The sequence below is a fragment of the Acinonyx jubatus genome, chromosome D2 (genome assembly GCF_027475565.1).
Source record: "Acinonyx jubatus isolate Ajub_Pintada_27869175 chromosome D2, VMU_Ajub_asm_v1.0, whole genome shotgun sequence".
Classification (NCBI taxonomy): Eukaryota; Metazoa; Chordata; class Mammalia; order Carnivora; family Felidae; genus Acinonyx; species Acinonyx jubatus.
The window spans coordinates 26335605-26348048 of record NC_069393.1 but is presented as its reverse complement, the minus strand read 5'-3'; the positions used below and the strand labels follow the sequence as shown (position 1 = coordinate 26348048).

Genomic DNA, 12444 nt, shown 5'->3' with positions numbered 1-12444 from the left:
AGCCATTCAAGACTGTGTTGCTTAACTTCTGTAAAACTTTGGTACAAATTCTATCTCCATTAGGCAATATATTCCTAAAGGATGGGATGTTGTTATCTATCACAATTCTTTTTTTTTAATGTTTATTTTGAGAGAGAGAGAGAGAGAGAAAGAGAGAGAGAGAGAGAGAAAGAGAATGAATGGGGGAGGGACAGAGAGAGAGGCAGCCACAGGATCTGAAGCAGGCTCCAGGCTCTGAGCTGTCAGCACAGACCCCGACACGGGGCTCGAACGCACAAACCAAGAGATCATGACCTAAGCCGAAGTCGGATGCTCAACTGACTGAGCCACTCAGGCACCACTCCCCCTACAATTCTTAAACATGTTCCTCCTGAATAAAGAGAATAACAAATGAAAGAGAAGAACCCTTCTTACAAATCGAAAATTCCAGACTCTTAGTACACATCTCTTTAGATTCCTCAACTCTACACTGTAATTCATCATGTTAAACAGATATTCTAAATTAGATGGATTGGGTAACACCTCACAAGGTAGGAAAAATGCACAGATCTCAATTAGTTACAGAAACTGTATATTCCAAATAAAAAGAGAGGAACAGGAATCAAAATAAAATAAATATCTACTAAAGTGTTTTGCATAAGAAGAGGAAAAATTAGACTTTCTTACCACCGAGTGCTGTGTCTGAAGCCTAATCCTCCTTCACTGTAGTTTTGCCAAAGTGAAGATATCCATAGTATCTGATGGGTACTCCCACCTAAATATAACTGAACACAGTTAAAATGAAATTTTAGAGTTAAGTATAATGAAAGCCAATGCTAATTCAAGACAAGATGACATTTAAAAAACAAGGTAAAGAATTACAGCCAAATCATACCCAATGTGTTTAACTATGAGCAAACAGTTGACAAGTATAATTTATATTGATATTTTGACAAAATATTGTTGGTGGCAAGACTCATTGGAATTATTTCTCTGCTGATGTTATGAGAGTCAAAAATGTATTCTAATAAAAGTATACTAAAAAGAAACTTCTGAAGCATTCACCATAACATTCTGACATGTCGCTTAAGAATATAATTTCTATACAAATCAAAACCACACTCAGATATCACCTCACACCAGTCAGAGGGGCCAAAACGAACAAATCAGGAGACTACAGATGCTGGTGAGGATGTGGAGAAACGGGAACCCTCTTGCACTGTTGGTGGGAATGCAACTGGTGCAGCCACTCTGGAAAACTTGTGGAGTTTCCTCAAGAAATTAAAAATAGACCTACCCTATGACCCAGCAGCAGCACTGCTAGGAATTTACCCAAGGGATACAGGAGTACCGATGCATAGGGGCACTTGTACCCCAGTGTTTATAGCAGCGCTCTCAACAATAGCCAAATGATGGAAAGAGCCTACATGTCCATCAACTGATGAATGGATAAAGAAATTGTGGTTTATATACACAATGGAGTACTACGTGGCAATGAGAAAGAATGAAATATGGCCGTTTGTAGCAACATGGATGGAACTGGAGAGTGTGATGCTAAGTGAAATAAGTCATACAGAGAAAGACAGATACCATATGTTTTCACTCTTATGTGGATGCTGAGAAACTTAACAGAAACCCATGGGGGAGGATAAGAAAAAAAAAAGAAGTTAGAGTGGGAGAGAGCCAAAGCATAAGAGACTCTTAAAAACTGAGAACAAACTGAGGGTTGATGGGGGTGGGAGGGAGGGAAGGGTGGGTGATGGGTACTGAGGAGGGCACCTGTTGGGATGAGCACTGGGTGTTGTACAGAAACCAATTTGACAATAAATTTCATATTAAAAAAAAATAAAATAGTGAGCCAAAGAAAGACATGGCAAAATTTGCAAATGAAGTAAGGGGAGGGTAGGTGATGGGCATTGAAAAGGGCATCTTTTGGGATGAGCACTGGGTGTTGTATGGAAACCAATTTGACAAGAAATTTCATATATTAAAAAAATTAAAAAAATAAAGTAAAAAAATAAAAATAAAGTTTAAAAAAATTTAAAAAATTGACATACAAAAAAAGAATATAATTTCTAGATGCATTTGTGATAATATTTGTATTTTGATGCTATCATCTACCTGAAATTCATTTTGAGCAGAGATGTTGATACTAGATTTGTTTTCCAGATTAATGAACTTTACAAAAATAAATGCATAACAGTTTCTCAGGAATTTAATAGGGATAGGTACTCAAGTATATTATGTTTGCATCTTCTTTATTGAAGTGTAGTTGACACACCAGGTTACATTAATTTCAGATGTACAACATAGTGATTTGACAACACTATATGTTACACTGTGCTCACTACAAGTGTAGCTACCATCTGTCGCCATACCATGCTATTATAATACCATTCACTATATATTATACTTGTAACTCTGTTTCCCTTCTATTTCATAACTGGAAGCTGGTATCTCCCACTCCCCTTCACCCCTTTTGTTCATCCCTCGACCCCCGTTCTGCTGGCAATTATCAGCTTGTTCTCTATATTTATGGTACTGCTTTTGCTTTTTTTTGTTTGATTGTTGGCTGTTCTTTTTAGATTTCACACATAAGTGAAATCATATGATATTTGTCTTTCTTTGTCTGACTTATTCCACTTAGCATACTACCCTTTAGGTCTATCCGTGTTGTTGCAAATGGCAAGATCTCATTCTTTTCTATGGCTGAGTAATAGAAACCTCAGTTTGCTAAAAAGCAGTGGTGTAGGCATAGCAAAGAAGAAAAATGTTCAACGTGTGCTGAGATTCAAGGGGTAGAATCATCCCAACCAAATCAGTGACTGACCAAATTTAACTGATGAGAGAGAGAGAGAAAGCACTCTTCATTGAGATGGTTAATAGAGGGGAAAAATAGTAGGCAAGATGGATATGAGATAGGTGAGGATTTTACATGTTGAGTATGAAATTATGAGACAATGAGATGGACTGGGCAAATCCAAATGTATCTTCTGAAGACAGGGCTGGATGATAAGGATGTAGTAACTTGTGATTTTGTGATAGTTGAAGCTGGAACAGCATGTACTATTGTCCAAGAAGAAGGTAAGACTCAAAAGATGCCCAAGAAGAAAAGCTGAGAATGTCAATGAGGCAGCACTGAAAAAGTTTTAGAAGTCATGGTCACAAACAAGAAGAGACAGATGGGATTAGCGGGTTGAGGGAGGGTTTCTGTTTTGAGGGACATTATGTTGATAGATTAAAGGATAAAAAAATGGGACATTAAGAGTGCAGAAAAATATGGGATCACTGGTGATCTGTGACCCTAAGGAAGGTGAAATGAGACAGCCTCTGGGCTAGAGTAGAGGTGGAGAAATGAACCCCAAGGGAAGGCAAAGGTCCTAGGCTCAGAGCCCTTTGCTATCACTGACTGCTTGAAATTTCTGTTCTAGAACTTCCCAATGACACCTAACACTTTTTATTAACAAGCTTTGCCAGCCTAGCAGAATTTAAACTGCTGTCTGTAATTGCAAAAGTCATTTTAAATGTGTCTTAAATAAAGTTTATACTCGAGTATGGGCAAAAAATTGCTAAGCTTATGGCATAAAGATCTTTAAAAGTATTCACTTTGCTAATTCACTCTTAAACTCCAAACCAAAAGGTAATAAATTTTTTTTTTTTTTTTTTTACTTTTGCTCTCATCGCTAAATGTTGTATTCTGTACTGGTACTAAGCATCTTGCCAGAAGAGTGAAGGCTGGTTTAACGTAAGAAAACCACCGAGGCTGACATGCCACCTGCTTGCGTGTAGTAAGTGTCCCAGTGGTTAACAAACGAACAAACAGACAGACAAAACAAACAAAAAAACGTTTAAAAAAATCTATGCATTAAAATGCTCACCAGATGCCCTGGTCAACATATCCTGTCATAATAAACTAGGAAATAATAATGAATGCAAGTTATGATATGCTACCGCTTGATTTGCCTAAGAGTCCCTAGCAATGTTCTTTTAAGAATTATTTTTATGCAAATTTTATTTGAAAAAAAAAAAGGCAAGGTCATGAATGTCCTATAAATTTAGGACCCAAATTTTTCTATCACCCTCATGTAAAAAACTAAAAGGTAGGGAAAATATTAGTTGATTTGGTAAAGGAGATTTGGCCAAAAATAGAAATGCATTCTTAAAGTGGGAATGATTCATTTTCCTGATTCTGCTTCTAGGCAGCCAAAATCGACTCAGAAAGGCTTTCCAAATGTCAACAGGAAAGAAGGCTTTAATAAATTATATAACGTTGAATTTACCAATTAGTATGTTTTTCTACTTCACCCTGTAAGACTATGGTCTTTAGGTGTAACCAAAAACTCTCATCAATTCTGGAAATAAAAGGTGAATCTGGGTCAAACAACTTTTAACTTCAAAAGTTGAATTTCATATTTTGTACTCATTGACTCATTGCTTCCTTGACGGAATTACACAATTGTAGTATAGTCTTGAAAGAGTCTCTTGAGAGAAACTACATGTTTTGCTTAAACTTGGGTAATTGCAACACTGGTTATTGGCCAAGAATCTAATTATTAGTTTGCAAGTTCGATTTTATCATAAAAATGTAGAGGTGCTAGTCTTTAAGGAACAAATCCACACTAATCCTAGTTACAATTTACAAAAAAAGAAAAAAAAGAAAGGAAGAAAGAAAGAAAGAAAGAGTCAATTTAAGAAACCAATTCACAAATCAGAGTGGCAGTTTATTGTTTATTACATAAAATGGCAGGAAGACTGATATTGTTCCTAGACTGTGAAGGTAGGGAAGTGTAGCCAGATCATGTAAGTTCAAATATCAGCTCTACCATTTATTAATTGGACAAGTCAGTTAATTTCTCTGTATTTGAGTTTCCTCTTTTGCTAAATAATGTTAGGACCTACCTCCTGGAGTTGATGATTAGTAAAAGAGTTAATATAGGTAAAGTACCTAGAATTGTATATGACAGATAAAATACACTAAGTACCAGGGATTATCGCTGATTCCATAAATAGGAACAAAGAATAGATAGGACCATTACTCAGTGAAGACAAAGAAAATGGCATTTTGAATAAATGTCATATAAAAGACATCATTGTACAGTGAATGAAATAAAGGTAAATTCAAATCTTTGGACAAATCATATATTCTATCAAAAACTCAGTGTGAAAATGGGCAAAATAACAATATAGCCCCAAATAAAATGGTAAAGTGAAATACTAATGTAGAATTATTCACACAAAGGACATGGCACAGTGTCCCACACATAGAAAGTACGACCAACTTCCTGTCATGGTAAAACAAGATGCCTTGCCTTTCATCATTATAGGTAATTCTAAATAACTAATTTTGGTCTTTGAAAAAAATCAAAGTACTTGTTACTTCAGAACAGTGCTGGAGACATAGGGTTCACATGAATTCTCTATTTCCTTGAAACTGGGATGCTCATAGTATTCTGTGCTTTTAAAAAATGTACATCAGGGGCACCTGGGTGGCTCAGGCAGGATCAGACTCTGATCCATAGTCAGGCTCTATGCTGACAGTTTGGAGCCTGCTTGGAATTCTCTCTCTCCCCCTTTCTCTGTGCCCCCTCAAAGTAAATAAATAAATAAACAAGCCAACATTAAAAAATGCACGTCAAATTCTCTTGTTAGTGATTTAAATTAAAATGGATTTGAAAGCATGTAGATATGGTTCAAATTCTGCCATTACATAAACTTTTCAATCCTGGGAAAATTATTATCCTTTCTAAACTTCTGATTTCTTATCTATAAATTGGGAGAAATCCCTTCCTTTTTTTTCCTCTTCCTCCTACTTCTTTTCTTCCCCTGTTTCTTTCTCTTTCTCTGTGTCCTTCTTTTCTTCCTTTCTCCTTCTCCTTCTTTTTCTCCTTCTCCCTCTTTTTAATTAGTCACAGTTTTAATCCTTTTGAGATTTGGGGGATTACCCTTATTTTCTTGTTCAAAATTTGAGAAACACCTTGAATGTCAAGGTCTTACTATTGCCTATAATTATGGATATTATATATATACATATATATGCCTATATATGTGTACATATGTATATATATATATGTACACATATTTAAGAATTGTAAAATATGTGGGGGCACCTGGGTGGCTCAGTTGGTTGAGTGTCTGACTTCAGCTCAGGTCATGACCTCCCAGCTCGTGAGTTCGAGCCCCACGTCAGGCTCTGTACTGATAGCTTGGAGCCTGGAGCCTGCTTTGGATTCTGTGTCTCCCTCTCTCTCTGCCCCTAACCAACTTGCATTCTGTCTTCATCTCTCTCAAAAATAAATAAACATTAAAAAATTAAAGAAAAAGAAATGTAAAATATTATTATATCATATTATAAATAATGCTGCAATTAATATCTTTGCATATAAATTGTCCACATTTCCACATCCCTTTTTTTATTATTATTAATGTAATGTAGCACATTGATTGATTTGCAAATATTGAACCAGCCCTGCAGCCCAGGAATGAATCCCACTTGATCATGTTGAATAATACTTTTATATGCTGTTGAATTATATTTGATAGTATCTTGTTGAAAATTTGTGCATCCATGTTCATCAGGGATATTGGCCTGTAGTTCTCTTTTTTTGCTGGGTCTGTTTCTGGTTTGGGAATCAAAGTAATGCTGGCTTCATAGAATGAGTCCAGAAGTTTTCCTTCCATTTCTATTTTTTGGAACAGCTTGAGAAGGGTAGGTATTAAGTCTGCTTTAAATGTCTGGTAGAATTCCCCAGGGAAGCCATCTGGTCTAGGACTCTTATTTGTTGGGAGATTTTTGACGACTGATTCAATTTCTTCACTAGTTATGAGTCTGTTCAAATTTTCTATTTTGTCACTTTTGAGTTTTGGAAGCGTGTGGGTGTTTAGGAATTTGTCCATTTCTTCCAGGTTGTCCAGTTTGTTGGCATATAATTTTTCATAGTATTCCCTGATAATTGCTTGTATTTCTGAGGGATTGGTTGTAATAAATCCATTTTCATTTGTGATTTTATCTATTTGGGTCCTCTCTCTTTTCTTTTTGAGAAGCCTGGCTAGAGGTTTATCAATTTGGTTTATTTTTTCAAAAAAAACCAACTCTTGGTTTCATTGATCTTTCCTACTGGGTTTTTGTTTTGTTTTGTTTTGTTTTGTTTTTGTATTCTATATTGTTTATTTCTGCTCTGATCTTTATTATTTCTCTTCTTCTGCTGGGCTTGGGGTGTCTTTGCTGTTCTGCTTCTAGTTTCTTTAGGTGTGCTGTTAGATTTTGTATTTGGGATTTTTCTTGTTTCTTGAGATAGGCCTGGATTGCAATGTACTTTCCTCTTAGGACTACCTTTGCTGCATCCCAAAGGGTTTGGATTGTTGTAGTTTCATTTTCATTTGTTTCCATACATCTTTTAATTTCTTCTCTAATTAACTGGTTGACCCATTTGTTCTTTAGTATGATGTTCCTTAACCTCCATGCTTTTGGAGGTTTTCCAGACTTTTTCCTGTGGTTGATTTCAAGTTTCATAGCATTGTGGTCTGAAAGTGGGCATGGTGTGATCTCAATTCTTTTGTATTTATTGAGGGCTGTTTTGTGACCCAGTATGTGATCTTGGAGAATGTTCCATGTGCACTCAAGAAGAAAGTATATTCTGCTGTTTTGGGATGTAGAGTTCTAAATATATCTGTCAAGTCCATCTGGTCCAATGTATCATTCAGGGCCATTGTTTCTTTACTGATTCTGTGTCTAGATGATCTGTCCATTGTTGTAAGTGGAGTATTAAAGTCCCCTGCAATTACCACATTCTTATCAATAAGGTAGCTTATGGTTGTGATTAATTGTTTTATATATTTGGGGGCTTCCATATTCAGCACATAGACATTTATACTTGTTAGCTCTTCCTGATGGCTAGACCCTGTAATTATTATATATGCCCTTCTCCATCTCTTGTTACAGCCTTTAGTTTAAAGTCCAGTTTGTCTGATATAAGTATGGCTACTCCGGCTTTCTTTTGACTTCCAGTAGCATGATAGTTCTCCATCCCCTCACCTTCAATCTGAAAGTGTCCTCAGGTCTGAAATGAGTCTCTTGTAGATAGCAAATAGATGGGTCTTGTTTTTTTTTTAATCCATTCTTATACCCTATGTCTTTTGATTGGAGCATTTAGTCCATTTACATTCAGTGTTATTATTGAAAGGTATGGGTTTAGAGTCATTGTGGTGTCTGTAGGTTTCATGCTTGTAGTGATGACTCTGGTATTTTGTGGTCCTTGCAACATTTTACTCACAGAGTCCGCCTTAGGATCTCTTAGGGCTGGTTTAGTGGTGATGAATTCCTTCAATTTCTGTTTGTTTGGGAAAACCTTTATCTCTACTTCTATTCTGAATGACAAGCTTGCTAGATAACGGATTCTTGCTGCATATTTTTCCTACTCATCACATTGAAGATTTCCAGCCATTCCTTTCTGGCCTGCCAAGTTTCAGTAGATAGGTCTGCTACTACTCTTGTGCTTCCACCTTTGTGTGTTAAAGACCATTTATCCCTAGCTGCTTTCAGAATTCTCTGTTTATCCTTGTATTTTGTCAGTTTCATTATGAAAGGTCATGCAGAAGATCGATTCAAGTTACATCTGAAAGGAGTGCTCTGTGCCTCTTGGATTTCAATGTCTGTTTCCTTCCCCAGATTGGAGAAGTTCCCAGCTATGATTTGTTCAAGTACACCTTCAGCTCCCTTCTCTTTCTCTTCTTCTTCTGGGATTCCTATGATACGGATATTGTTCTGTTTGATTGCATCCCTTAGTTCTCTAATTCTCCACTCTTGATCCTGGATTTTTTTATCTTTCTTTTTCTCAGCTTCCTCTTTTTCCATAATTTTATCTTCTAATTCACCTATTCTCCCCCCTGCCTCTTCAATCCATACTGTGGCCACCTCCATTTTATTTTGCACCTCATTTATAGCATTGTTTAATTCATCATGACTATTTTTTAGTTCCTTGTTTTCTGCATTAATAGCTTCTCTGCTGTCTTCTATGCCTTTTCAAGCCCAGTGATAAATCTCATGACAATTATTCTAAATTCTTGCTCAGTTATATTGCTTATATCTGTTTTGATCAATTCTTTAGCTGTCACTTCTTCCTGGAATTTCTTTGGAGAGGAATTCTCCCATTTCATCATTTTTTCTAGTTTTCTGTCCCTTATAAGTTTTGAAATCTTGTTATGTGCTCTGCACCTGTGAGCACTGCTATATTAAAGGTGGGAGGGATCATATACACTCCAGGGCCTGGCCCTTCAGGAGGTGTTTTTTGGAGAGTGTTACTTGCTCTCTGTTGTTGTGACTTTTGTTATTTTATTTCTCTACTCATAGTGATGTTTTGGACCCTCCACCAGGTGTACTTTGATTTGTTCCTTGAAGTAGCCCTGGAAAGGAAAACAAACAGACAAACAGGAAACAAAGACACGCAAACACACATACAAATAAACGGACAACACACACACACACACACAAAAACAGTCCAAAAGCAAAGAAACAGAAACACCAGATTCAAGTAAAGAACAGGGTGGAGGCATTGCTGGGGGAAGAGCATATACAAAGAGAGAAATGACAGGGGCAGGGACAAAGAGAAAGTAAACATGGCCAGGGCAGAAAGACTAAATGGCTTAATCCAGAGAGGGAGAGAAAGGAAAATAAAGGAGGCAGGGGGAAAAAATGAAGATAATGTTACCTGGACAGAGAAACTATTTGGCTTGATTATTCCAGAGAGAGAGAAAGGAAAGTACAGAAGGAGATGTAGAACCTGTATCAAGGGAATAGATTAAATATGTCTGCTTAAACAAACAAACAACCAGAGTAACCAGACTAGAGGAGGGAAGAGATAGGGAGGGAGAATATATCTAAATAACAAGAATTGTCCTGGAATTAATTCAGGCTATGCAGCATCAGTGGTCTGGATGACACAGCCCTCTCGTTGCACAGCATCTATCGGGCTCCCGCAGAAACGCAGTTACCCTGCATGGAGGGGCGTGGTTTGGTGTAGGCTGGTCCCATCTCCACAATGGGCCCTGGGACTGATCCCTGAGGCCCCGCCTTGGTGTTGGTTGGGTGTGGGGGCGGGGGGTTGGCGATCCCCAAGTCTCTTTTCCACGACCTGCTGGACTCCTTTTCAGTCGTCCTCACTGTGCTGCGGGTGCAGACAGGGCAGTCCTTCTCGCTCCACCGACTTTCTTGGCCTGGCGCTTGGCCAGGATTCAAAGTCCCGCTCTGTGTGCTCTAGCACTGGGGAAGCACCTCTCTGTGGCTCGATTTGTGGTCCTTGCTGGCTTTCTCAGTGCTGCCGCATTTCAGGGAGGACCGCCTTTTCCTGATGTGGACTGCGCCACTGACCTCGCTGCTGAGCCCCGGGGGTGGTGGAGTGGTGGACTCAGGCAGGCTTTGTCTGTTTCCACAGCACTCCAGGGGGCAGGCCGCATTCTCCTACTGTGGACTGCTCCTCTGATCTGCCACCGAACCCAGGGCTGGCTCCCGTCCTTCCCAGGTGCATGAACAGGGAACCGGCCCCTCCATAGTTAGAGATAGGATCCTTCTCAGTCCCAGACTTAGGTTTTCCTCTTGTCCAGATACAGTCCTACACTCGCCCAGCCACTCTTTCTCTTCCCTTTGTCTCTCTGCAGAAGGGGATCCCTCCCCTCTATGTCTACGTGGCCACTTTTATCTCTCCCAGTTTGCTATCACCCACCTACCTATGACTTCTCAAGTTGTCTGGTTTCTTCCTGGTAGAGTCAGTCTCTTTTCCTCCCAGACTTTGGGGGTTCAAAGTCCTTTGGCTTCAGCACTTCTTTGTTTGAGAGACGCGGGAAGTACCCGTCTGCCATGTTGGCCCCTATCCACATTTCCACATACTAATGAAGATGTATTTAAAATGCAAGTATAGTAAATTATCAGGGATTTAAAAAATTCTATTATAATTGCATAGAAGAAAGACCCCAAAGATTTAACCCTGACCATACTGTGTCATGTTGGAAGCGGTCTTCCAAGAAGTTCCTTATGGATGATATTATAGTACAGGAGGCTGCTTTTGGTAAAGAGGCTTAACGTATCTCTAAAACACGTATGCTGTTTATTTCTTGGCTCCAGGTAGATATGCTCCTTTTACCTATGGTGCAAATGATTTCTTTTGTCTGTGTAATGTGTAATGATGAAAGTAACAGAAGATAATGCATTGTTTGTTGCAGCTGTTTTCATGCCCATACAAATAAGAAAGGACACACAATGCAGAGCAACGGGTCCTGAGAAATATTCTAGTAATAGTGACTCTAAGTGAAAGAAATAATTGCATTTAAAATATTTCTTTAGATTTACCTAAAATGCAATCTGAAGACTTCTAATCTTATCATAAACTGAAGGCAATTATTTTATGTACCTTTCCACATTTGAAAATTCCTTTACCATTATTTCCATCATCTATGCTGAAGTAATTAAGGTTGAAACATGAATAAAAATCCTCTCGTGGTGGAAGCATATCAGAACCTACATGGGCTGGGGCTGAGAAATGAGGTTCAATGACAATAATGTTGCTGTCTTATAAGGTACCTCCAATGTCAGTGTTTATTCACTCTGATCTACTTATTATTTATTTTGCTATTTTCCTTTTTATCTTTTATGCATATTTAGTGTCCAGATCCATCATGCAAACAAGATTTGTTGGCCTACTTGGAACAGATTAAGTTTTACTCTCACCAACTGAAAATCTGCAGTCAAGTTAAAGCTGAGATCCAGAACTTAGGAGGAGAGCTCATCATGTCAGCTGTGAGTATTGCCTGGCATTTTTACCATCACATATAGAAGATGCTTGAAACAAAGCAGCTACACCCCTCCTCACTTCACCAAATCTTTTACGTCCATGTAAATGAGAATAAACTCAGTTGGAGTGTATTAAATTGCATGAAATTAAATTAGCGAGGAATTGAACTACAGAAATGCTATGTCAGCACAACTTGTCTTTATTTACAGATTTTTAGAATGAATCAGGATTTGTAAGCCACTTGGAAAAGAAATAGATATTAATTTAGAGAGAGGTTTTCTGACTTCAGAAAGTGTGCAGGTGAAACTCTGAATTGAATCTTACAATTTTTATAAGATAAATGCCTATGGATTTGCAAATCAATGAAAAAATGGCTTTATTACTATTAATTGGTATTCATTTCCCGATTAATCATTTCCATAGCATAGAAATTCAGGCCTTGAAAACTGTTATTTCTATATCTAATTGTAGAAGTGGGGCATGATAGAATATATATAGATTTGGAAAAACTTTCATAAATTCTTTGGTGACCCTGAGTTTCAAACCACTATAAAATGACCATGTTAGAAATAATGTCTAACTTTTCTACTCATCTTTTAATAACAGTAGATCATTTCTCTAGAGTGGGTATGGTAATAAAATAATATTTGATATCTATAATAGTTTCAGTTATCAGTGACTTTGA

The 12444-nt window shown here is 37.7% G+C and overlaps 1 protein-coding gene across 7 annotated transcripts in view; it reads left to right on the top strand.

The window, feature by feature from the left end:
* Positions 1-12444, top strand: part of CTNNA3 (catenin alpha 3) — a 1731503-nt gene that overhangs the window by 1648130 nt on the left and 70929 nt on the right. For all 7 annotated transcript variants that reach the window (XM_053207653.1, XM_027062103.2, XM_053207654.1 and 4 more), the window contains one exon: positions 11630-11764. In XM_053207653.1, the coding sequence (XP_053063628.1) occupies positions 11630-11764 (135 nt within the window). The remainder of the gene's footprint in view (positions 1-11629; positions 11765-12444) is intronic.